This window comes from Chrysemys picta, chromosome 1, assembly GCF_011386835.1.
Source record: "Chrysemys picta bellii isolate R12L10 chromosome 1, ASM1138683v2, whole genome shotgun sequence".
Taxonomy (NCBI): Eukaryota; Metazoa; Chordata; order Testudines; family Emydidae; genus Chrysemys; species Chrysemys picta.
This window is the reverse complement of record NC_088791.1, coordinates 352,985,658-353,009,865: the sequence shown is the minus strand read 5'-3', so window position 1 is coordinate 353,009,865 and position 24,208 is coordinate 352,985,658. Positions and strand designations below refer to the sequence as shown.

The following is a 24,208-nucleotide window of genomic DNA, read 5'->3' as shown; positions in this document are numbered from 1 at the left end:
CGGGCTGTAACAGCCCCCCCTCCCCGGACCCGGGGGCAGAACCCAGGAGTCCGGGCTGTAACAGCCCCCCCTCCCCGGACCCGGGGGCAGAACCCAGGAGTCCGGGCTGTAACAGCCCCCCCTCCCCGAGCCGGGGGGCAGAACCCAGGAGTCCGGGCTGTAACAGCCCCCTCTCCCCGAGCTGGGGGTCAGAACCCAGGAGTGCAGCTCCCAGCCCCCCAATCCCTAAACCCCTCCCTTTCCTTCTCCTCCTCCCGCCCCCAACCGGGGACGGAACCCAGGAGTCCGGCCCCCGGCGCCCCCGTCACACCAGGGTCCCCCCCGCCAGCGCAGCGCCGGGCTCCCGGGGCCGGGCCGGGGGGCGGGCGGAGGCAGCGGGCCGCTCTCCAATACGGGCCCTGCCTGGGCCGAGCCCGGCCCGCCCCTGCGCCCTGCCCAGCTACTTCCTGCCGGGGCGGCGCCCGCCGGCCGGGAACCGCCGCGAGCCTGGGGCCCGCCGAGCCCGGCTGCAGGTAACGCGCCCGCCCCGGTGCCCTGCAGCGCCGCGCCCTGCCAGGCCCTGCCCAGCCGCGGGGCGGGAGCTCGGGGGAACCACCCGGCTCCGGTCTGCAGCGAGACAGGCCAGGGGGATCCCCCTCCTGCAATGCGCTGCGCCTCCTGTCCCGGGGGCATCGCAGCAGTGCCTGGAGGAGAGGGGAGCTGTGCACGGTCAGGGAGCAGATCAGTGGCAGAGCCAGGACTAGAGCTAATTCTTAGCACTTGTCTACATGGGGAAGTTTATTGGCCCCTGGCCGGCCCGGCTGGTGTCGGTACTCATAGGTGAAGGAGCTAGGGGTGCTCCTGCACCCCCTGGCTTAAAGCGGTTTCCATCATATACAGGGTTTACAGTAAGTGGCCGTCAGCATCCCTGCTATACAAATTGTTCCAGCACCCCGTGGGTCCCCCCCCGGGCACCGCCGCCCCGGCGTGGGTCCCCCCCCGGGCACCGCCGCCCCGGCGTGGGTCCCCCCCCGGGCACCGCCGCCCCGGCGTGGGTCCCCCCCCGGGCACCGCCGCCCCGGCGTGGGTCCCCCCCCGGGCACCGCCGCCCCGGCGTGGGTCCCCCCCCGGGCACCGCCGCCCCGGCGTGGGTACGCTGTGCTGTACGTAGCTAGGTTGGTGTAACTCGCCCTGCGGACATCTGCCCCCTGTAAGAATGGCTTTTTCTGACTGACTACAGTGTGGTTGTAGCCCTGTGGGTCTCAGGATATTAGAGAGCCCAGGTGGGCGAGGAGACATCTGCTAGACATTAAAGGTCATGGCCTGAACATAGACACTGGATTTATGGCTTATTACAACAATCCGAACCCCCCTCTTTTTGTCCTATGACTGCAGGGGTTTTAATGGGCCACTTCATCTTGAATGGGCCCTTACAACATGTGCTAACTACTCAATCCTTCCCGCCTTGCATTAGGCCGGGATGCTGGCAGCCCTGCAGAAGAGCTCTGTGACTCCAAAGTGTGTCTCTCTCCCCAACAGAAGTTGGTCCAATAAACGATATTCCCTCCCCCGCCTTGTTTGTCCGATTTAGCTTCTGTCGCCTGCGAAGTGCCCTAAGCTAACCGGGGGAAGCACTCTTATTTTGGGGGTAAGAATGTCCATGCGGGGACTTACCCCTGAAGAACTATGCCAGCCAACTTCCCTACGTAGACTAGTTCTTAGCCCATTGGGCTACTCGCTGGGCAGGAAAGCTTAGAGCAGCTTTATCCCTAGGACACATTTAAGAGGAGAATGCACCCCCCCCACACACACACACAGGGACTAGCGCTGTGAAAACAGTGCCGTCTGGTCCAGCACTTCATTCCCTTCGGTGAAAGGCGTGAGGGTGCATGATTGCAGGTGGGGGGGGGGGGTGTTGGGGTGAACAAGGGGGTGTGTGGGCTTGTGTGAGACACCCTGGCCGTGTTCATAGGGACAACAGGGCTCAAAACTGAGGGCATCCCAAACAGGGAAACAAAAGCTCTCATTCGGCCTTTGACAGGGTCCAAATAAAAGCCCTCTCATTTTCTGGGCCCCGAGGAGGGGGCAAGGCCTGGTCTCCCCACACACCAGGCCAGCGCACTGTCTCTGCAGCCTGGTAACCCTTCCCACCCCCCTGACCTAGCGGGAACCATGGGCCTTGAGCTACAAGGGGCTAAGACCAACTCAGCTGCCAAGAGACTTCTGTGGGACCCAGCTGATCCGTTCGTCTGACCCCCTGTACAGTACAGGCCAGCGAACTGCCCCAAAGTAATTCCCAGAGCTGATTTTTTTTTAGAAAAACGGTTATCGGGTGCAGGGGTCGGTTGCTAGCGGGAGGCATGATCGCACATGTGATTGTGTGTGTGTGTGTGTGTGTGTGTCACTTGGATCCAGGCCTCTGTTGCCCATGCAGAGATGGTTTGGAGTGCACGGTGCTGAGCTCATCACATGTTTTGTTTTTCAGATGTACGCCTTGCTCCCTGGTGTCCCCTCAGCTTGTCCCGCCGGGGAGGTGCTGGGAGAAGGGCTGGCAGTGCGGTCTGGGGTCGTGCCTAAAGGAGAGTTCAGGGAGGCTGATTTCTGCCGGGTGAGGGTCCCGTCTGGCTCTTTCAGTGGGCTCCGGATAGTCTGTGTAATGCCCAGCCTGGCTTCCGCATTCGGTGGTCCCCAAACGGTCCAGACTCCTAGTGGATTCATGGCTTTACAAAGAGAATGACAAGACCACTCACCTTCCACATGGCACGCGGGCTGGCTGTGGAGTCACAGCGGTTGGCTGCGGGGCCGCCGGCCGGGTAGTGACTGGTCAGCGGGGTATATGGAAGGAACTGGCAGGTCCCAGCCCAGGTCCTAGTGGCCCAGCATCTACATGACAACCTCCCAGAGAGTAGCCCCTGCAGTTAGATCTAACTACCCACCTCACGGCAGCCTGAGAGGAGAAATGGACTGGCCCTTGCACCAGGGACCCCCACTTGCCCCATTTCCTCTGCTCCCGCTGCCCTAAGGCTGGGCACGTCTGACTGCCACTGCCCTTGCTGAGCCGTCGTGCGAGCAGATGGCGCAGCAGTTGGAAATGTGCATGGTGACTCCGAGACGGGCGAAACGTTGCGTTAGAACGCGGCGCATCCCTCTGCCACGCTCGGGGTTTGTGCCGCTTCTAATCCCTGCCTCTTTCTCCAGTGCGAAAGGGGAAGGGCTGAGCAGGAGTCATGGATTCTCAGGACGCGGAAGGGGAGGAAACTCCGGCCAGCACCTGCTCGGGTGAGCAATGGGAATTCGGACTGCTGGGGAAGGAATGGAAATTAAGTTGGCTTGGCTTGATTTGTTCTTGACAAATCCATGCCGACTATTCTCAGTCTTATTAATCTCTCCTCATATGGAAGCTGTTCTGTACCCCTAATAATTTTTGTTCCCCTTTTCTGAACCTTTTGCATTTCCAATATATCTTTTTTGAGATGGGACGACCACATCTGCACGCAGTATTCAAGGTGGGGGCGTACCATGGATTTATATAGAGGCAATATGATATTTTCTATTTTATTATCTATCCCTTCCCTAATGATTCCCCACATTCTGTTCATTTTTTTGACTGTCGCTGCACATTGAGTGGATGTTTTCAGAGAACTATCGACAATGACTCCAAGATCTTTCTTGAGTGGTAACAGCTAATTTAGACCACATCGTTGTGTATGTATAGTTAGGATTATGTTTTCCAATGATCCTCCAAGTGCTTACAAATTGATTGTTTAATCATTTGCTTCAGTATCTTTCCAGGTATTCAAATTAGACTAACTGGTCTATAATTCCCACGACCTCTTGTTCCCCTTTTTAAAGATAGGTACTGTTGGCCCCTCTCCAGTCTTCTGGGACCTCTTCTGTCCTCCATGGCTTCTCAAAGATCATGGCTAATGGCTCCAAGATTGCTTCAGCTAGTGCCCCAAGTGCTCTAGGATGAATTTCAGCAGGCCCTGCTGACCTGAATACATCTAACTTATTTAAATAAACTTTAACCTGCATTTTGAGAATATGGAACTAGCAGCTTTTGAGAATTCAGGGAAAAGATGGATGTGATGGCAAAACTTTTTCTGCTCTCCTTTGCTCAGGATATCCTGCTCCCCAACTGGACATCTCGATAAAGGTTGAAAAGGAGGATGAGCCCCAGTTCACAGAATCCCCGGACTTCACTGAGGGAGTGGTCCCCGAGGGTGAGTGATCCCATTGTAAAGGGATTGGCAGGTTGCTGGAAAACATCCCTCGCGTTACGCATTTCACTGTTCATTAATAATCACCTGCAAACACTTACTGCTGCTTGGCAGAGGCAGAAACATTTGTGAAAATTTTCCTGGATGTTTTTGCATTGGAATATTCCGACTGCTCTGTAAAACTGGTCAAAACACAATTTGCTGGCCGAGGGGGGAATCCTCCAATATTTGCAAAACATTTTTCATCTAAACATTTCAACCAGCTCTTCATACAGTTCGGAACAAACAGAGGACAAACTTGGACCAGTTTTCCCTCTGAATGGCTGGAGCTGTTCTGACTGTGAAAATGCTCGGAGAAATGGGTGAAAGTGAATTGCTTTGTAGGAATTTCGTGGCGCACCAACCCGGTTTCCTTCTCGCTTCTGAACTCCTCTCTTCCAAAGAGGATGGTTGGGGGCGGGAGGTGGTTGCTTTTTAGGTTGCACCCCACGAAGTGGAGGAGTCTCAAAAAACATCCTCTTCCCCAGCCCTTCACGCTCCTGGGCATAATTTTAGGAGGAAGAGGTGGTCATAGAATATCAGGGTTGGAAGAGACCTCATGAGGTCATCTAGTCCAACCCCCTGCTCAAAGCAGATCCAACTCTGCTCCCTCCCTCAACCCCAGACTTTTAGCCCCCAGCTCTCTCCCTTCCCCATTACAATAGAACCCCCATTTTGTGAATATTGATCATGTGAATGGCTGGTTATACGAGACATTTTTCTGCTGCCAAATGTGACTTCAGTCCTTCGGCCAATGTTTTGTTTCCAGAGCTGTCCAGCTGTTGGAACAAGGTTTGGTGGCAAAGGAGAAGTGCACGTCTCTCAGACCAAGCAAAACCAGAGGCACTGTACACAGTTACCATTTGTTATGTACGCTGGCATTGAATGATTAATCAAGTCAGTTGTGCACCAGACCCCCTGTAACGGAGATGTTCAGGGATTAACTCCTCAGTCGCCGATTCGTTCATAAACACACGGCTCCGCTGGATTTGGCTGGGCAGGCAGGAGTAAGCTGCATTGGCAACATCCAGCTGCTTGGGGTTGCTCTGTCCTCCTGCTGGACAAGCACCCGGCTGTGGCTTGAAGCTGCTGCTGCCTCCCAGGGGCTACAGCTCCAAAATCCCAGCCCCTGTCGCTGACTTGCCCAGGGAGCATCCTGAAGACGGCTCTCTGCTGCTCTTCAGTCAGAGATCCCCGGTACCTGCTCGTGGTCCCCACCTCAGGCCTGTTATGGAGTGAGGCGTGATTCCGGGGCAGGTCAGTGGTGACTCATGGGGCAGGGCACCAGGCCCCATGTGCTCAGCCAGGTACCCGAGGCTTCAGACAGGGCGTGTGTAACGGGCACCCTCTAACTCCTTGTATTTTCATGGAGCTGCCGCTCCAAGCTCCTTCCAGCCTGGAATCTGGAGCTGGGCTCTCAGCTCGAGCTGCCCGCCATCCACCCTCCAGAGCGGCCGGTGCAGTCTGGGCTCGTGGCTGGGTGCTGGGGGCTGTTAACCCACGAGCTGCTGGGTCAGCCCAACCCTGCTGGCTGATGGTCGGTATGGATATCCTGGCTTCAGCCTGGCTATCCCACCTGTTGGTGAGCCCATGGGAGATGGGGACATTTGCATCGTGATGTCAAGTATCAGGGGGTAGCCGTGTTAGTCTGTATCTACAAAAACAACAAGGAGTCTGGTGGCACCTTAAAGACTAACAGATTTATTTGGGCATAAGCTTTCGTGGGTAAAAACCTCGCTTCTTCAGATGCATCATGTTTTCATCATGATGATGATTTCTCTTTTGTCTGTAGGGTATCCTGGCGCCAAACGTGACTTAGTAAAGACGGAAAGAAACAAACACATGGATGTCCTGGACTCTGCAAAGAGACGAACTACCCGCAAGAACTCCACAGGTGAGGGAATAGTGTCCCATTTCCTGGGTGACGCTCATATTGCGTCACAAATCCCGCATACATAGATCGCTTGGCCATTTCCTGAAATGCAACCGCTTCTGGGGTAGAATGCTGTCACCACTGTGTAACAGTGATCCTACACAGCTCTGCCTAGGAGGGCAGGAACATAGGACTGGATGAGACCTCCTGGCTCATGGAATCCAGCCCCTGCCATTGCAGGCAGCCCCACCATATCATCCTGTTCACACAGCTCCACTTGAAAGCTCGTTAGGCTGTTTGCCTAGGTGGCCCGTTCTGTCCCCGTGGTTCTGACTGCACAAGTCAGGAAGCAAGATCATGTTGGGGCTCACACAAACCGTAGTCATCTCTTATGTCCTGGTTTTAAACGGGGAGCTAAGTGGTGCATAGATGCTATGGGCCCCTCACACGGAGCTATTCTCATCCATCAGGAATACATAATCTCCCTTTTTATTTATCCACATCTGTCATGTCTTAGTGACAGGTGTCAATCATGAATTTTCCCTCACTCCCAATAGCCTTCCACTGGGTGTCCCTCCCTTCGACGCTCCTGTCCCCTCCGGGATAGAACTCTTCAGAAGTCTGGGTCAGTTTCTACCCTGATTTACTCCTTTGCCATCCAGCTGAAGTTAATGGGATGTAAGTCAGACGTCCTGGCCCGAATCAATCACTGGTGTAAGCCCATTGACTTCAGTGAGGTTACTGCAGAGGCCAGCCTGGTCAGGCCTGGGAGATGTATTGGGTATCTTTTGGGGAGTTGCCCAAATTGGTGAGACAAAAAAATCTGATGACGTTAGGGTTTGCTACGAGGAAGGCGGCATAGTCCAGCTGGGTGCTGGTCTGGGGGGCAGGAGCCCTGGTTTATTGTGAGAACACGGTATTGTGTGATCATCCTGTGACTTCTGGTTTCTCTGCTTGATTTTGAAAAAAAAGTCACTCCATGGGAATTCAGTCAATTCAAACTCTGGCTTTCTCTGATCTGCACCAAATTCCAGGGGAGGGCTCGATTGTATTTTTCATTTGTTGTGTGTGATTTTAAAAATAAAAAGAACACTGAGGCACAATTCTAGTCTATGAAAATGACTGGATTTTTTTCCTGTCTTTGCCTCAGTCCTTTTGTGTCTCAATCTCACTTTGCATTTTCTCCTCCAGAGATGTGAAGAGCAAAACAGGATTTTTTTTTTTTTTTGCTGGCTCACGCATCGTTGTAAATTCCTTTGCCTAAGTACTAACATGATGCCAATCACCTTGGTATCTGAGCATCTCACAATCTTTAATGCAGCTATCCTCACACACACCTGTGGGGCCGGGCAGGTGGGAGCCAAGGCACAGAGATTTGGAAAGACACAAATGACAGTTATATGCTGTGGTAGGGAATTGAGCCTGCCCTTTCTGAGACCCAGGGGAGCGGCCTAACTACTGGACCATCCTTCCCTCCAGCATGAAACAGGCAAACAAGAGGCCCATTCAGTTACATCACATGGAGGCAGACAACTAAATCCCCATGGATCTGTACTGGGGCCAGAACCATTCAACCGTCATAAATGATCTGGAGAAAGGGAAAACAGTGAGGTTGCAAAATTTGCAGATGATACAAAATTATTAAGGATAGTTAAATCCAAAGCAGACTGAGAAGAGTTACAAAAGGATCTCAAAAAACTGGGTGACTGGGCAACACAATGGCAGATGAAATTCAAGGTAAATTAATGCAAAGTAATGCACATGGGAAAATATAATCCTAACTATACATACAAACTGATTAGCTGTTATCACTCCAGAGAAGAGCAACAAAAATGATTAAAGGTCTAGAAAACGTGACCTATGAGGGAAGATTGAAAAAATTGGGTTTGGTTGGTCTGGAGAAGCAAAGACTGAGAGGGAACATGAAAACAGTTTTCAAGTACATAAAAGGTTGTTACAAGGAGGATGGAGAACAATTGTTCTTAATCTCTGTGGATAGGACAAGAAGCAATGGGCTTAAATTGCAGAAAGGGAGGTTTAAGTTGGACATTAGGAAAACTCATGGTGGTTAAGTCCATTAATGGCTATTAGCCAGGACGGGTAAGGAATGGTGTCCCTAGCCTCTGTCTGTCAGAGGGTGGAGACGGATGGGAGGAGAGAGATTACTTGATCATTGCCTGTTAGGTTCACTCCCTCTGGGGCACCTGGCATTGACCACTGTCGGTAGACAGGATACTGGGCTAGATGGACCTTTGGTCTGACCCAGTACGGCCTTTCTTATGTTCCTAACTGTCAGGGTAGTTAAGCACTGGAATAAATTGCCTAGGGAGGTTGTGAAAACTCTGTCATTGGGGATTTTTAAGAGCAGGTTGGCCAAACACCTGTCAGGGATGGTCTAGATACTTAGTCCTGCCATGAGTGCAGGGGACTGGACTAGACAACCTGTCAAGTACCTTCAAGTCCTATGATTCTATGAAAAAAGAGATCTTGGAGTCATTGTGGATAGTTCTCTGAAAACAATTTGCAGCCGCAATCAAGAAAGCTAACCAATGTTAGGAACCGTTAGGAAAAGAATAGATAAGACAGAAGATATCATAATGTCACTATATAAATCCATAGCACTCCCACACCTTGAATACTGTGTACAGTTCTGGTCGCCCCATCTCAAAAAAGATATATTGGAATTGGAAAAAGTACCGAGAAGGGCGACAGAAATGATGAGGGACATGGAACAACTTCCGTATGAGGAAAAATTAAGAAGACTGGGATAGTTCAGCTTAGAAAAGTGATGACTAAGCAGGAATATGATAGAAGTCTATAACATCACGGGTGCTGTGGAGAAGGTGAATCCAGAAGTGTTATTTACCCCTTCACATAACACAAGAACAGGGATCACCCAATGAAATTAATAGGCAGCAGGTTTAAAACAAACATGAAGTATTTCTTCACACCACACACAGTCAGCCTGTGGAACTCATTGCCAGGGGATGTTGTGAAGGCCAAAAGTATAACTGGGTTCAAAAAAGGATTACATAAGTTCATGGAGAACACGTCCATCAATGGCTATTAGCCAAGATGGTCAGGACACAACCCCATGCTCTGGGTGCCCCTAAGCTTCTGACTGCCAGAAGCTGAGACTGGATGATGGGAGGGACCATTCAATAATTTCCCAGTTCTGGTCATTCCCTTTGGAGCACCTGGCACTAGCCCCTGTCAGAAGGAAGGACACTGGGCTAGATGGTCCACTGTTCTGACCCAGTGTGGCCCGTCTCATGTTCTCAATGGGCAGCAGGTTTAAAATAAATAAAAGGAAGTTCTTCACACAGCGCACAGTCAACTTGTGGAACTCCTTGCCTGAGGAGGTTGTGAAGGTTAGGACTATAACAGAGTTTAAAAGAGAACTGGAAAAATTCATGGTGGTTAAGTCCATTAATGGCTATTAGCCAGGATGGGTAAGGAATGGTGTCCTTAGCCTGTTTGTCAGAGTGTGGGGATGGACAGCAGGAGAGAGATCACTTGATCATTACCTGTTAGGTTCACTCCGTCTGGAGCACCTGGCATTGGCCACTGTCCATAGACAGGATACTGGGCTGGATGGACCTTTGGTCTGACCCAGTATGGCCGTTCTTATGTTAGAAGGATTCTGCAGGCTTGTTCGCATCTGGGGGACCTCACTGCTTTCAGTGGAGCTGCACAGATGCAACTCGGGGTAGCAGCTGGCCCCACAAATGGCACTTCGCTGGCATCTCTGTTGAAGATGCCCAAACCAGAAGAGAATCCCTCTCTTCCCTCCAGCAGAGGCAGCAGGCCTGATTCTGACACCACTGTAGCTCTGTTAGCTTCCCTGGAGTTACTCCTGGTGCCAAGTGAGAATTAGGCCTGAACTGCCACGGCCTTGCACTTTGCATGGTCACGCACACCTGTGCAAACTCCCTCTGAATGGCAGCCTCTTCCATGCCCTCTGCAGAGATGCCCTGGCTAGACACGGGGCACAACAGGGAGAACCAGATAACCCCCTAGCAGAGCTTTGTGAGGAGATGGCTGTTTACACAGACCCTCTGGTAACTGCACTCCAGCGGGAAGTGACTTGGCCTGGTGCTGTTCCCTACCTTAGCAGCCACTAACAGTGTCTCTGGCTTCTCTTTCCCCTGCCCTGCACAGGTGACTGGGCTGCGAAAGCCGTTAAGGAAGAAGGGCCAGGAGAGGACCATACCAAGGAGCTGGAGGCTCCCTGGGTGCTGGCAGGGAAGCTCTACAAGAACCCTCTGACCCCCGGGAGCCAGGCAGGGAGCGGGCACGACACTCCCGCTGAGTGTACCAGGGCCCTTGGGAAGCACAGCGCCAGGGCCTCCCAGCCGAGGAGCCCCGCGGGGGAGCTGGTGTTGGCTTGCGGCGACTGCGGGTGGCGGTTTGGAGATGTGGCGTCCCTGGGCGAGCACGAGCAAAGCCACGCGGCGGAGCGCACCTTCATCTGCACCGACTGCGGCAAGAGCTTCGGGCGGCACGCCACCCTGGTGGAGCACCAGCGCGGCCACACGGCGGAGAGCGTCTTCGTCTGCACCGACTGCGGCAAGAGCTTCACCCACAAGGCAGCGCTCACCGTGCACCAGCGCACCCACGTCCGCCAGCGCCCCTACCGCTGCGCCCAGTGTGACGGCGCCTATGGCTCCCACGCCGAGCTGGCCGCCCACCAGCAGGCCCACGCCAGGCCGGCCGTGGCCTCGGAGGAAGGTGCTGAGCTGGCCGCGCCCCTGCGGGCCCCCGAGGCTGAGAAGCCCTTCCCCTGCATCGACTGCGGCGACAGCTTCCGCTCGCACCCCGCCCTGCTGAGCCACCAGCGCATCCACGCCGAGGAGCGGCCCTACAAGTGCACCAAGTGCGGCAAGAGCTTCTGCTTCCACGCCGAGCTGGTGTCGCACCAGCTGTGCCACCCCAAGGAGCGCTGGTTCCCGTGCAGCACCTGCGAGCGGCGCTTCAGCTCCAAGACTGACCTGATCCTGCACGAGCGCACCCACCCCGAGTCCAAATGGTGCCTGTGTGCAGACTGCGGCAAGATCTTCGCCTGCCAGGCCGACCTCAGCCGGCACCGGGCCAGCCACGCCGCCAAAGTGCACGCCTGCCCCGAGTGCGGCAAGGCCTTCAGCTACCTGACCGACCTCATCATGCACCAGCGCTCGCACGCCGAGAGGCTTATCTCCTGCAACAAGTGTGGCAAGGGCTTCGGCTCCCGCACCGACCTCCTGATTCACCAGCGCATGCACGGCGACAGCCAGTCCTTCACCTGCACTCAGTGCGGCAAAGCCTTCGGCTCCCGCACCGACCTCATCACGCACCAGCGCTCGCACGCCGAGAGGCTCGTCTACTGCAACAAGTGCGGCAAGAGCTTCGGCTCCCGCACCGACCTCCTGATTCACCAGCGCGTGCACGGTGAGAGCCGGTCCTTCACCTGCACCCAGTGCAGCAAGGCCTTCGGCTCCCGCACCGACCTCATCATGCACCAGCGCAGCCACCGCGACCGCCAGTCCTACTCGTGCGCCGAGTGCGGCCGCGTCTACAGCAACCAGTCCTACCTGGTGGCCCACCAGCGCATCCACACCGGGGAGAAGCCGTACAAGTGTGCCGAATGCGGGCGCAGCTTCAGCCACAAGTACCACTTGGGCAGGCACCAGCGGACACATGCAGGGGGCACCCCGCCCATGTACTGAGCCCCAGGGCCTGTGCCACCTCCACCAGGGAGTGCACGGGGAGCGGACGGGGAGGAGGGAAGGGGAGTTGCACAGCATTGCAAGGGAGGCTGCACGTTGCCCCCGTGGCAGGTGAAACACCTATGACACAGGGCTGAGTGCGGGGCCGATGCAAGTCAACACTAAGGGGGAGAGACTTCTCAGACATGAAACTGGTGAGCACCCCCACGCCTCTCCCCCTGCAAGAAGGTCAGTGTCATCTGAAATTTCCTTGCAGGGAGGGAAATCTCACCCCGGAGTGACAACCTGTCAGGAAGCAGCTATCACGAGCAAGACAGAACCGGACGAAGAGCTAGAGAGACCTGGGCATGCTACGGAGCCATAGGAAGTTGGGCAAACGCTGTTAAACTAAGCGTGGGGGGGGGGTCAAGGGGCAAAAACCGGACTCAAGCTGGTTCTTGTTCCCCTTCAGCAGCGAGATTTCTCGTCTGTGTCCCCTTTTCGCCCCCCCCTCCTTCTCCTGCCCAGGAGGAATGAAACAAACGTAAGGAAAGCCACTGCCATCACTAGACTCACCAAATTCATGCACATGCTACGTGAAGGGTGTAACTAAGTCCGTACCCAGAACTGTGAGACCATGCTGGGTGAGGTCCTTTAGCTTGCTGGTTCAGTTCCAAAAACTGCTGCAAAGTCATCCCCTGCCCTAATGTTTAGGGGACCGAAACAAGTAAAAATGGCATTGAGCCAGCTGGTTTGAGGCCCTTCCCACCCTGAAGGAACGAGGGGCTGAGTTAGCTACGGACAATGGGCTGTATCCTCAACTGGTGTCAATGGTACAGCTCCGCTGAAGCCAAGAGAGCTGGGCCAGCACCCAGTAGCCAAGTGTCTGGCCCAAAGTTAAGGGGGATGTGATGTATTCCAGTGTCTAAGGGAAAGCCTGCACAACAACATGTGGGTGCTGTCATAGAATCACAGACTATCAGGGTTGGAAGGGACCTCAGGAGGTCATCTAGTCCAACCCCCTGCTCAAAGCAGGACCAATCCCCAACTAAATCATCCCAGCCAGGGCTTCATCAAGCCGGGGCTTAAAAACCTCCAAGGAAGGAGATTCCACCACCTGCCTAAGTAACCCATTCCAGTGCTTCACCACCCTCCTAGTGAAATAGTGTTTCCTAATATCCCACCTAGACCTCCCCCACTGCAACTTGAGACCATTGCTCCTTGTTCTGTCATCTGGTACCACTGAGAACAGCCGAGCTCCATCCTCTTTGGAACCCCCCTTCAGGTAGTTGAAGGCTGCTATCAAATCCCCCCCTCACTCTTCTCTTCTGCAGACTAAATAACCCCAGTTCCTTCAGCCTCTCCTCATAAATCATGTGCCCCAGCCCCCTAGTAATTTTCATTGTCCTCCGCTGGACTCTCTCCGATTTGTCCACATCCATTCTGTAGTGGGGGGGGACCCAAAACTGGACACAATTCTCCAGGTGTGGCCTCTCCAGTGCCGAATAGAGGGGAATAGTCACTTCCCTCGATCTGCTGGCAATGATCCCACAAATGCAGCCCCATATGCCATTAGCCGCCTTCTTTAAGGCCTCCCCCCTGTCGTCTCAGCTAAGGCCTGTTTCGAATCCTTTTCTATGTCCTGGTTTCTGCACCACTGAGCCTGCCTGGAGAGGAGAGGACATTTGAAGGGGCAGAACATGGTGCCCCCCCCTTCCGCAGGGCTGGGGGCAGCAGACAGGCTCTGGGCCGAGGGCATGCCCTGTACAATAAACGCCTCGCGGTGAGGGCGGCCTCTAGGAACCAGCCAATGAAAGCAAAGCGAGAGCATCCCAGGAAGCCGGCCACCAGCCCATGACGTGGAGGTGATGCAGCCCCCCTCATCTCTGACACACGTTTGGTCCCTGGAGACAAGCAAGCCCAGCAGGCCCTTCTCCAGCTTGATGTGAGTACGAAGGGCTAAACAAAGTGTTGCATGCTGGGACCTCTCTCCGTGGGCTGAACCCCTCCATAGGCACGATGAGGCTGGCTGTGGGCTGCATTGTAGAACTCTCTACCTGGCTACTTGGCTGTGTTTTGGCCACCCCGTCCACTGAAACCCAGTGGGCTGAACTGGGTGGAAATATGCCTTAATTTAGCACGTTGGGAAGGAACCATAATGCGGCTCGATATGAGGGGAGAGTGCTGCAGAGTTTGGGTCTGATTACAGAGTTGCCGCTTCCATGTAGGAGAGGGCCTGTCTGCAATGGGGCAGGGGTGGGGAGGAGACACTCTTTCCATGTGTCCTATGATACAGGCCTGGCTGTTCGTTTAATTCTGAGCATTAGAACATCAGAGGCGACCCGTTCAATGAAGTCAGAGTTCCCATCCGCTCCATGCACTCGGATTTCCTTTGTTCACCTCAGTCTGCCAAGAGCCGGCACTTTCACTGAGCTGTTGTGCACACCCGGCCTAAACCACATGTTTCGGAGGGAAATTGCTTTGTAAATATGTGATCCTAGCAGAGAATTGCAGCTCTCCTCGGGCACTTCTGTGTCTGAAGCACTTTGGATACTCCGTGGCGCCCAACAGACATGGCCTTTGCTCTTGTTTCATTTCTAAATTGATTTCCTGTCCCAGGGGTTGTCCTGCCTTAGCTCAGAGACCAGTTGAGCGCACTAGCTGTTCCTTTGTGGTGTAGAGCTTTCTTTGGAGGGTTGGCCCTGGTAGACAGAGGACGAAGACGGTTGAGAGGTGATGCATATTTTATTCACGAGCATTTTAAAGGAACAAAATCAAAACTGTCGTAGTTCAATAGTACACACAAGTTCCGTGTCCAATACGTCCTGTAAGAATGATCTGTGTGCGTATGCTTCAATGTGTCACCTGGGGAGAGTTCGGCCAAAATCCACCGCTTTGCGACTGTAGAGGAAATTCCCTGGAAAGCAAAACTTGGTGCCCAGTGACCCAGTTGAAAGCATCCCCTTGGTGTTCAAACTTCCATGTTCGGTTTCAACCCCGTAGATCAGCCGCGGGGAAGGAAGCACTACAGGCTTTGACTCCTACCTGTGTGTTTCTCTCCCTTAAGACTTTTAATAAAGTTAGGTCGTTTAAGCCCACGTTGCAAGCACAGTTTGTTCTTGTTGGTGTGCTCTGAGGCTCCAGCAGGCTGGCTGAGCTGCAGGGCCCAAGTCCTCCTTCATGGGCCATGTGTATTTGTACTGCAGGGGCTAGCGCTCCGGGGCTTGTAGCGTTAGGTGTTGTACAGAGCGCTGCCCTCGCTGGGGAACTCACAGCTCCCACATGTTTTGAAGGTCACTTCATGCTGGTGAATAATGCTGAGCTGGGAGCCAGTTGAGGATTTCTCTGCAGAACCGGGGCAGTGGCACTGCAAGATTTCTCCGTGCATGGCCCCTCATTCCCTAAGCTGCAGGGGCCCCCAGAGTTCAGAGGCTGATGGGCTCAGGGCAGCGCCCATGCGTCTGCTGCTGCTCTCCCACCAGGGGCCTTCACACTGGGGAAGGAGAATAGAGCCCTGGGAGTTGCCCCTCATTTACCTGCCCCCTTTAGCTCCATTCACAGGGACTGGGCCCCACTTCGTAGAGCTGAATGTCCTGCTTCTCCGTGTGTGGGAGATTCGTCCAGTCATCACGGCTGATGCCGGCATGGGGAGTTGCCTCCTCCAGACCCTGGCTGCCCTGGCCTCACCTCACACAACCCTCCTGCAGAGGGGTGGGGCAGGATTTTTAGCCTTGGCCAGTTGTAGAGGGTGTGGGGGGGGGGTTGTTTGGCTGAGCTGGGGGGAATGGATAGGGCTTCCTGTGTGTCCCCAGAGTAGATGACAGGGGTGTTTGGCTGAGCCAGGGCTCTCTGTGCCTGCCCTGCAAGTAGATGTGGGGGTATGTAGGGTTACCATACGTCCGGATTTTCCCGGACATGTCCGGCTTTTGGGGGCTCAAATCCCCGTCCGGGGGGAAATCCCCAAAAGCCGGGCATGTCCGGGAAAATCGGGAGGGAGGGCTGGGCCGGGCGCGCGGGGCCGGGCGCGCGGTGCCGGGCCGGAGTCCAGGGGCGCAGTGCCGGGCCGGGGCCGCGGGGTCGGGCCGCCGAGGGGGTGCGCTGGGCCGCGGGGCCGGGAGCCGGGGGGTCGGGCCGGGAGCCGGGCCGCCGGGGGGGTGCGCTGGGCCGCGGGGTCGGGCCGCCGGGGGGGTGCGCTGGGCCGCCGGGGCCGGGATCCGGGGGGTACGTTGGGCCGCCGGGGCCGGGATCCGGGCGGGGATGCGCTGGGCCGCGGGGTCGGGCCGCCGGGGGGGTGCGCTGGGCCGCCGGGGCCGGGATCCGGGGGGTGCGCTGGGCCGCCGGGGGCCGGCCGGCAGTGCTGGGCGGGCCGGGGGTGGTCGGCCGGGGGCCAGGGCCGGCACCCCAGGGCCCGAGCCGACCCAGGCTGGAGCCGCCGGGAGGGCCAGCCTGGGCCGCACCTCCTCCCCCCACACCCCCCCTTACCTGCCCAGGCTTCCCGCGAATTAAATGTTCGCGGGAAGCAGGGGAGGGGGCGGAGACTTTGGGGAGGGGGCGGAGTTGGGGCGGGGCTGGGGGCGGGGCCAGGGCCCCGTGGAGTGTCCTCCTTTTGGAGGCACACAATATGGTAACCCTAGGGGTATGGGTCCAGCTGAGTCCGGCGGGGCTCCCCATGCCTGAACCCCAAGGTAGGTGCAGGGGGGTGCACCCTGGTTGGCCCCCCAGTGTAGGCAGGGAGGAGGCCAGAGGAGGTGGCTAGGAGTGGGGAGGAGGCCAGAGGAGGTGGCTAGGCCTATGTCTGCCCTCCAGAGTAGTGGGGTGCCCTGTGTCTGCCTCCCAGGGTAGGTGAGGGTGCCCTGGGCTGCTCCTTAGGGTTAGTGTGGGAGGCACCCCATCTTAGATTGGCTCTGAGACCAACACACTCCTGGCCTTCCTGTCTGCCCCACAGAGGCCTGGCGGCCGGGGCTAGAGCAACCTCTGGAGGCACCAGTTTGCTGGGGGGAAGCTGGAGTCTGCTGCATGGGAATCACAGAGCTCTGCACAGGGGCAGGCTGGGACACCCTCTGTGCACCCGCTCCCTCCGGGGGAGCGCCCAGCAGAGCACGACAGCTGCAGGCCTGAGCCCAGGGGGCGTCGTGGAGCCAATGCCCAGCCCTTGCACTAGGGCAGGCTTCTGGAAGCACTCCAGCCTGCTGGGCCTGCCAGCCCCGTGTGCAGGGATGGGCCCTGTACTGCACCGAGGGGTCTGGAGCGTAACACATAACGACGGCGCAGCACCGGGAGAGAGCTCGCCCCCTCGTGCGAGATCACAAGTGATGCATCGAGGCAGTGGAGTCGTCCTGGCACAACGCTAGCACGAGAGGTGAATTCGGCCCGAAGGCCCTGGCCCAAGATGCTACAAATCAAGTTCCACCTAGTTCTCAAAATATTTCCCCCCACCCAGAGGCAGAGCGTGCCCAAAATGTTCGGGAAAAGGCACGATCCCAGGACCTTTCCACCCAGCATCTGCAGGCCCAGGGCTTCTGGGTGAGGTTCAGATAAGAGTCTGGTTTGGAGTTTCTTCTCCGACCCGAACAAAACTGGCCCCCTGCTAGTCACAAGGACTAGAGCAGCGATTCTCAGGCCCCAGTGCTTCAGGAGCCAAATTCGCAATCAGCGTTACCCAAAAAAGCCACAGTCGTGTGAATTCATTGTTTCATTTACTACACTGCTATGCAGTCACATCTCAACAGTACGACAGGAGAAATATTTAATTCTGTGTGTCGGTATTATATATATTATTTTCACAGCAAAATGACTGACCAATATTATTATTTTATCAACTACAGTTGGTTAATAACAAGCCTCAGTCTGAGTATCACTGGCCTAGAGTCTTCTCTGGCTGCAAACAGAGAAACCATCAGCGCAATAGAGAAATGTACACGGTGATCGGAGACGCACCCTCTGACCTGCTCCAGCCCGTCAAGCGAGAACCTCCCTCTTTTGCACTGGCTGGCTCAGGCAGTCACGAGTCTCTTTGGTTTTGACCCCGTACACGATGGGGTTTAGCAAGGGAGGGAGCAGGAGGTAGACGTTGGCTAGAAGGGGGGCAACGCTGTGACCAACATGGTGCGTTAGGACAGAAACCAGAGCTGGAGCGTAGGAGGGCAGCAACGGTGCTGAAAGCTTTATGGTGGGAGGGCCAAGCCAGCCAGGGCCACCATGCAGTACGACAGGGTGATGAGCAGCAGATCAGCTCCCACCACCTACCCACACATGACACTGATGATGATAGCGGCGGAGGCAGCTTCATCACCACCAGGTGTGACCAATAGGTGTGAACAATGACCTTGCTTCTGCAGGAGGGCAGCCTCGCCGCCCAGAAAGCTATTGGTGTGATAAAGACTGTCTCTGATCATCACCTCTGCCCTGATCCTGGCTAGCACAGGGTGGGTTCATATCTCAAGAGATGGCATATGGCAGTGGTCCCCAAACTTTTCAGTCACGCTCCCCCTTACCCCTGTCCACCCCCCACCCCCAGAAGCCAGGCCAGGAGTGGGACCGTGGCTTGTGGGGGGCCACGGACAGGGGTAAGGGAGCTGATTCTGGGAACGGGAACAGAGTCGCGGGCAGGGGTAGAGGCTAGGACCAGGAACAGAGCTGCAGCTGGGGTCCGAGGCTGGGGGCGGGGCCGGAGCAGAGCTGGGGGTGGAGTGGGGCACTCCCTCCCCACCCCTGTGGGGGCTGGCCTGGGACCTGCCACCCCTACCCCCGAAGCATTTCTCTGCCCTCCCCTGGGGGGGGGGGGGTGCTACACAATTTGGGGACCACTGGCATATGGCAATGTAATGATCAGAGGCCGTGGCTAGCAGCATTGTCGACTCCATGATGGAGGAGGAGTGAATGAAAACCATCTGGACCAAGCACGCATGGAAATTAATTTCCCCCAACCCCGAACCACAGTACACACAGCCTTTTGGGCAAGTTCTAGATCAATCACAGCCAGCATGCACAGGAAAATATCCAGCTTATGGAGGCTTGGCTCTGTCTGGATAGCGATAAGGAGATGTGCAGTGCCCCAAAATGTACATTGAGGGCAGAGGGATGGAGAGCCAGGAACATGCAGCTTCCAGGCCTGACCCACCCAGCAGGACGAATGAGAGGGGTTGACGTGACTGCTGTTAAATGCTGACATCGTTCATGGTCTGCAGCAGATGGGACTGCAGGAACTACAGTCAGCAGCCTGGTTAGGACAGAAAAACAAAGCCGATGCATGTAAGCTGCATAGAAACCAAACTGGGATTGCTACAGAGCCTGGGTGCAGAAGGACCCAATATGCTTACCCTTGCTCAGCACTGTCAAACCCAGGTTACCAAAAATTACGGTCAGCCACGCCCCAAACCATGAGATTTTAAAAAGAAATCCATGTGAAGCGCTGTCTGTCTCCTGGCTTTGCACCTTTAAGGGTCACGTTGGAAGCTCATCTCTGCAATTATAAGGAACTTTTTAAATATTTTTTTTAAAAGAAAGCTGAGACTCTGGTGTAGTCAGTTGGCTCCAGGAGCTGGGGCTTTAAGATAAACACTTAAAATCATACGATTTCACTCACCACTGGAATGCGGCTAACTCTGGTGCAGAACAGCTAGATGATGGGGCCAGGAGGTAAGGCAATGTGATGAGAGATAAGTGGGGACTCTGAAGGCAAGGGAGGAGATGTTTACATGTGGCAGTGTGGAGGAAGGGGAGCCGGTGAAGAGACTCAAAGGCAAAGGATGGGGTCAGTTTGACAGGACAGAAAGATAATTTGTGGCCACATTTTGGATGGATTTTGCGTGGGTGTTAAGAGAGGCACTGTCTTTACCAATGCTGCAATATTAATGGCCACACGATAGTTCAGCATCCTGGTGGGAGGGCTCATTCCAAAAGTAGTTCTACGGCATTAAACTTTATACAGGGGGGATTAAAAAAAAAAACAAATAACGCTGGCCAAATCAGTTTTGTACTCGAGGTGAAACGAATGGAATTACATCAGTTTACGTGAGTGATAACTGGCTCAGCATTTACTCTGTGCTTTATAATCGGTTGTGCTGAACGAAGAGGCAAAGAGTGCTATTAATACGCCACTAAACCCCTGAAACTGCTCGGTCCCCTGCAGCTGACATTGAATCCTTGCATAAATACACACCAGTTGCACTAGGCTCTGTTGGGTTGAATGCTAACTCTGCATGTAAAATCAGGAAATGACGAATAGCCACTGAGGTATGTACTGTTCATTTATTTTTCAATTTATCAAAGCAATTTAGTAGGGCCAGCAGAGGGGTTGTAACCCGCCACATAAGCTGCCCCAAAGCGGACAGCGGACCATCTCCTCCCCTGCCTGGAATCCTCCAACTCTCTGGGCCCCGCTGTATATGCTGAGGTGACTTGGAGACACTGCTTTTGTTTTTCATGCAATGCACTGTCAACCTCTGGAACTCCTTGCCAGAGGGGGTTGTGAAGACCAATAACGTAATGGGGTTCAAAAGGGAGCTAGATTGATTCATGGAAGATAGGTCCAGCAATGGCTATTAGACAGGATGCACCCCTTGCCTTTCAGAAATTTTGGCTGGTGAGTCTTGCCCACATGCTCAGGGTTTAGCTGATCACCATATTTGGGGGTGGAAAGGAATTTTCCTCCAGGGCAGATTGGCAGAGGCCCTGGGGGGTTTTCACCTTCCTTTGCAGCGTTGGGCACGGGTCACTTGCTGGAGGATTCTCTGCACCTTGAGGTCTTTAAACCACCTTTTGAGGACTTCAGTAACTCAGACACAGGTCAGGGGGTTGTTACAGGAGTGGGTGGGTGAGATTCTGTGGCCTGCGTTGTGCAGGAGGTCACACTACATGATCATAATGGTCCCTTCTGACCTTAAAGTCTATGAGGATGGGCAGGGATGGTGTCCCTAGCCTCTGTTTGCCAGAAGTTAGGAATGGATCACTTGATGATTCCCTGTTCTGTTCATTCCCTTTGGGGCACCTGGCACTGGCCACTGTCAGAGGACAGGCTACTGGGCTGGATGGACCTTGGGTCTGACCCCGTAGGGCCGTTCTTATGTTTATGGCTTACAGATAAAAACAATGCTCAGCAAACCAGCTTCTGATGGAAACACCAGGGGGAAGTGTCCTCCTGGCTGCCCCAATTCACTCGTTTCAATCCAAGCATGCTGCGGTGTCGGCAAACCAGGTGCCAGCTCACGCCAAGGTCCCTCGCCTCACTGAGCACTGACGAACACATAGCTGGAAACCCGTCTGGCTCACCTGTGTGTTGGTATTGTTAAAATAGGCATTCGATTTCTAAAAATATGTTGAGTGTTCACACTTTATGAAATGCTTGCAAGTTGCTGCCTGCATTAATGGCAACCTCTGTACCCCATGTTAAAGGTAATATTTAAGTGCTCTGGAACTATAAAAGTGTTTGCTATGAAACTGGAAACCCCCATAGTTAGGGGAGAAGCTTTACCAAGTGTGAGATACTAGTTTTCCCCAAGAGGTATAATCTCCTGCCCAACAAGAGAAGGCCCAGAGAAGCCACTGTGGAAAAATCACAGGACAAAAGACGTACAGGTGGACTCGTCCCATCAGCTTGATCTGGGGGGGGGAGGGATGAGTGGGGGGAGAGAAGGAATCCCCAGTTGCTTAGCTTGGGTTAGCTTTAATGGACACACCGAACTTGCATATTACAGCAGCTTCTATTCTCCTTTTGGAACCTAGGACTACCACTCGCTGGTGCGTGTATGTTTACCTGCTCTACACTTGTAAATAACTCACTTCTTTTTTCTTGGTTAATAAATCTTTGATTGTAGCGGTGTCTTTGGTGTGAGATCTAAGGTGCATTTGGGGTAAGTGACTGGTCCTTTGGGACTGGGAGTAACCTCAATATTGTGATTTTTGGTGTAAGGTACCATCTATCACAAAGGCAGGCTTACCTGGTGTGACAATGCGGTTCTGGCGGAACCCAACTGAGAGTGCCAACTCAGGACAAATTGCTTAAACAGGGCAGTTGCAGCCCAAGGCTGGGGTATTTTCCACCTCTAAGGCAAACCAAACCAGCCAGACTAAAGGAACTTCGGTCTCACCCCACTGGCTAACCGCAAGTCTCTCAAGCAATCTCCTTAGACACTCCAGTTTCCCAGTATAACCACCAGTGCCACTCGTACGGGGACAAATGGTTATGAAAACCAGTACCCAAGTAAAAGAAAAAGGTTCTCCTGATCCCAAAGGACCAAGCCCCAGACCCAGGTCAATATACAAATCAGATCTTTCCCACAAATCACGCTGTTGCCAATCCTTTAAAATCTAAAATCTAAAGGTTTATTTATAAAAGGAAAAAGATAGAGATGAGAGTTAGAATTGGTTAAATGGAATCAATTACATACAGTAATGGCACAGTTCTTGGTTCAGGCTTGCAGCAGCGATGAAATAAACTGCAGGTTCAAATTAAGTCTCTGGAATACATCCCCCGCTGGGATGGGTCCTCAGTCCTTTGTTCAGAGCTTCAGCTTGTAGCAAAGTTCCTCCAGAGGTATGAAGCAGGATTGAAGACAAGATGGAGATGAGGCATCCGCCTTATATAGTCTTTTCCAGGTGTCAGAATACCTCTTTGTTCTTACCATGGAAAATTACAGCAAAATGGAGTCTGGAGTCACATGGGCCAGTCCCTGCATACTTTGCTGAGTTACAAGGTGTATCTGCCTTCTCTCAATGGGTCCATTGTATAGCTGATGGTCCTTAATGGGCCATCAAGCAGGCTAGGCAGAGCTAATCTCAGCTTGTCTGGGATGTCACCCAGAAGCATAGCATAAGTTTGCCATACAGACAGTATAGAGCCAATATTCATAACTTCGACCACAAAACTGATACACACATATAGACAGCATAATCATAACCAGTAAACCATAACCTTGTCTTAGACACCCCATTTGACCCCCTTTATACCAGATTTGGGTGCCATTACAGGACCTTGGTTGCAACAATGATCTATACGGTCCCAGTTTATGTCAATAACGTCACACCTGGGTGGCAAGACAGATCAGTGTACCCAGGCGACTGTCTGCGACTCTGTGGTAAGGCTGTTGTAGTGCTTGAGGGATTCACACTGATAGGTGGTTGGTGAAATCCAAGTATAGAAGTCACAACCGCTTTGGGACGTGTACCCTGCTCCTTAGCCGTCTGCCCAGAGGTTGGTACTTGCGCTCCTTGGCCACTCCAGCCCGCGACACATGCTGTTTGTGCTTCAGTACAAATTATTGCCACAGTTCATAAGCACACAGCCTCCCCCGGCCCCAGCAATCACCCTGCACTACAGTCAGCGATTTGATCTCAAGTCTCACCATATTTGATGTTTTCCTCTGTATCCCGGTTCCTGGGATTGAGAATCTCGGCTGTAAAGAACATAGTGATTCTTGGCCTTCTGGTTACAGGGGAAAGCTTGAAAACATGCCCCAGGTGCCCCCTCATGGCCTAGAACCCAGAAGACAGAATGAGCCCCAGAGTACCTATTTTTTGAGACTTTTAAGCAAATCTCATGGTTATTTGAGGTCTGACTCCTACATTTTGAATAAAGCAACAAAGGGTCCTGTGGCACCTTTAAGACTAACAGAAGTATTGGGAGCATAAGCTTTCATGGGTAAGAACCTCACTTCTTCAGATGCAAGTAAGGGAAATTTCCAGAGAAGTGAGGTTCTTACCCACGAAAGCTTATGCTCCCAATACTTCTGTTAGTCTTAAAGGTGCCACAGGACCCTCTGTTGCTTTTTACAGATTCAGACTAACACGGCTCCCCCTCTGATACTTGACATTTTGAATAGTTAGGGTTGACCCAGGGTTAACCTAACCTAACCTATTCCCACCCACAGCTCTGCCATTCCAGGGCCAGGCCCTTCCCACAGATCTGCCAGCGCACTGCAAATTGTCCTGCCCTGTGACACCCCTGCTGCCCCCGTCCTGGGGCTCTGCTCCCAGACCTTAACCCTGCCCTGCAGCATCTTCTGCTAGTCCAGACGGTGGTTGACAAGTAACCCAACATACCACAACCTGCGGCTGTTCAAAGGACACCGCAACTGGCCTTCACAAGGGGCCCCATGTATCTCCTGCAAACGTGCCCCGGGCAGGGGCAGCCCCCCCCTTTACATTCTGGCCACCGAGCTCACACATGCAGCTGCTGGAACCTGCCCCCCAGCCCAGGTGCCTCTCGTTTGGGCCACCTGCCCCACCACAGGGCCTCAGAGCCCGGCTGGGAGCGGGGAGGGGCCAGGCCCCAGCTCTGCGGAGGGAGAGAGGCCCGGAGGGAAACACTGACTAATGGGCTCATAACGGGCCTGTGCTAGCTGCCCTGCCACCCTGACAGGGAGTGACACTGCCCCCCACCTGGAGAGTGAGGCTCCAGCACCCCCAAATATCCC

At 54.2% G+C, this 24,208-nt stretch overlaps 1 protein-coding gene and 1 long non-coding RNA gene across 3 annotated transcripts; one reads left to right on the top strand and one right to left on the bottom strand.

Moving 5' to 3' along the window:
* Window positions 1–300: 300 nt before the first annotated feature.
* Window positions 301–14,888, top strand: LOC101931288 (zinc finger protein 883-like). 2 transcript variants are annotated; one of them, XM_065581908.1, is made up of 6 exons: window positions 301–512; window positions 2,465–2,587; window positions 3,178–3,258; window positions 4,101–4,202; window positions 6,031–6,132; window positions 10,273–14,888. In XM_065581908.1, exons 3-6 carry the CDS (start codon window positions 3,207–3,209, stop codon window positions 11,814–11,816), a joined length of 1,800 nt encoding a protein of 599 aa, XP_065437980.1. In that variant the 5' UTR covers window positions 301–512; window positions 2,465–2,587; window positions 3,178–3,206; the 3' UTR covers window positions 11,817–14,888. The 2 variants fall into 2 exon arrangements, with proteins under 2 accessions (XP_065437980.1, XP_008175934.3); XM_008177712.4 differs by lacking the exon at window positions 301–512 and adding an exon at window positions 1,165–1,878.
* LOC135980978 (uncharacterized) lies at window positions 13,476–23,386 on the bottom strand. The gene is made up of 3 exons (XR_010597945.1): window positions 22,820–23,386; window positions 19,115–19,257; window positions 13,476–19,014 (listed from the first exon to the last, which is right to left on the bottom strand). It is a non-coding gene; the product is annotated as an uncharacterized LOC135980978 (long non-coding RNA).
* Window positions 23,387–24,208: the final 822 nt, after the last annotated feature.

Bases quoted from the DNA above. Each gene is read 5' to 3' on its own strand.
- LOC101931288 (XM_065581908.1), top strand. From the start codon at position 3,207: ATGGATTCTCAGGACGCGGAAGGGGAGGAAACTCCGGCCAGCACCTGC. The intron at 3,259-4,100 runs GTGAGCAATGGG...TCCTTTGCTCAG, and splicing joins TCCGGCCAGCACCTGCTCGG to GATATCCTGCTCCCCAACTG. The intron at 4,203-6,030 runs GTGAGTGATCCC...TTTTGTCTGTAG, and splicing joins TGAGGGAGTGGTCCCCGAGG to GGTATCCTGGCGCCAAACGT.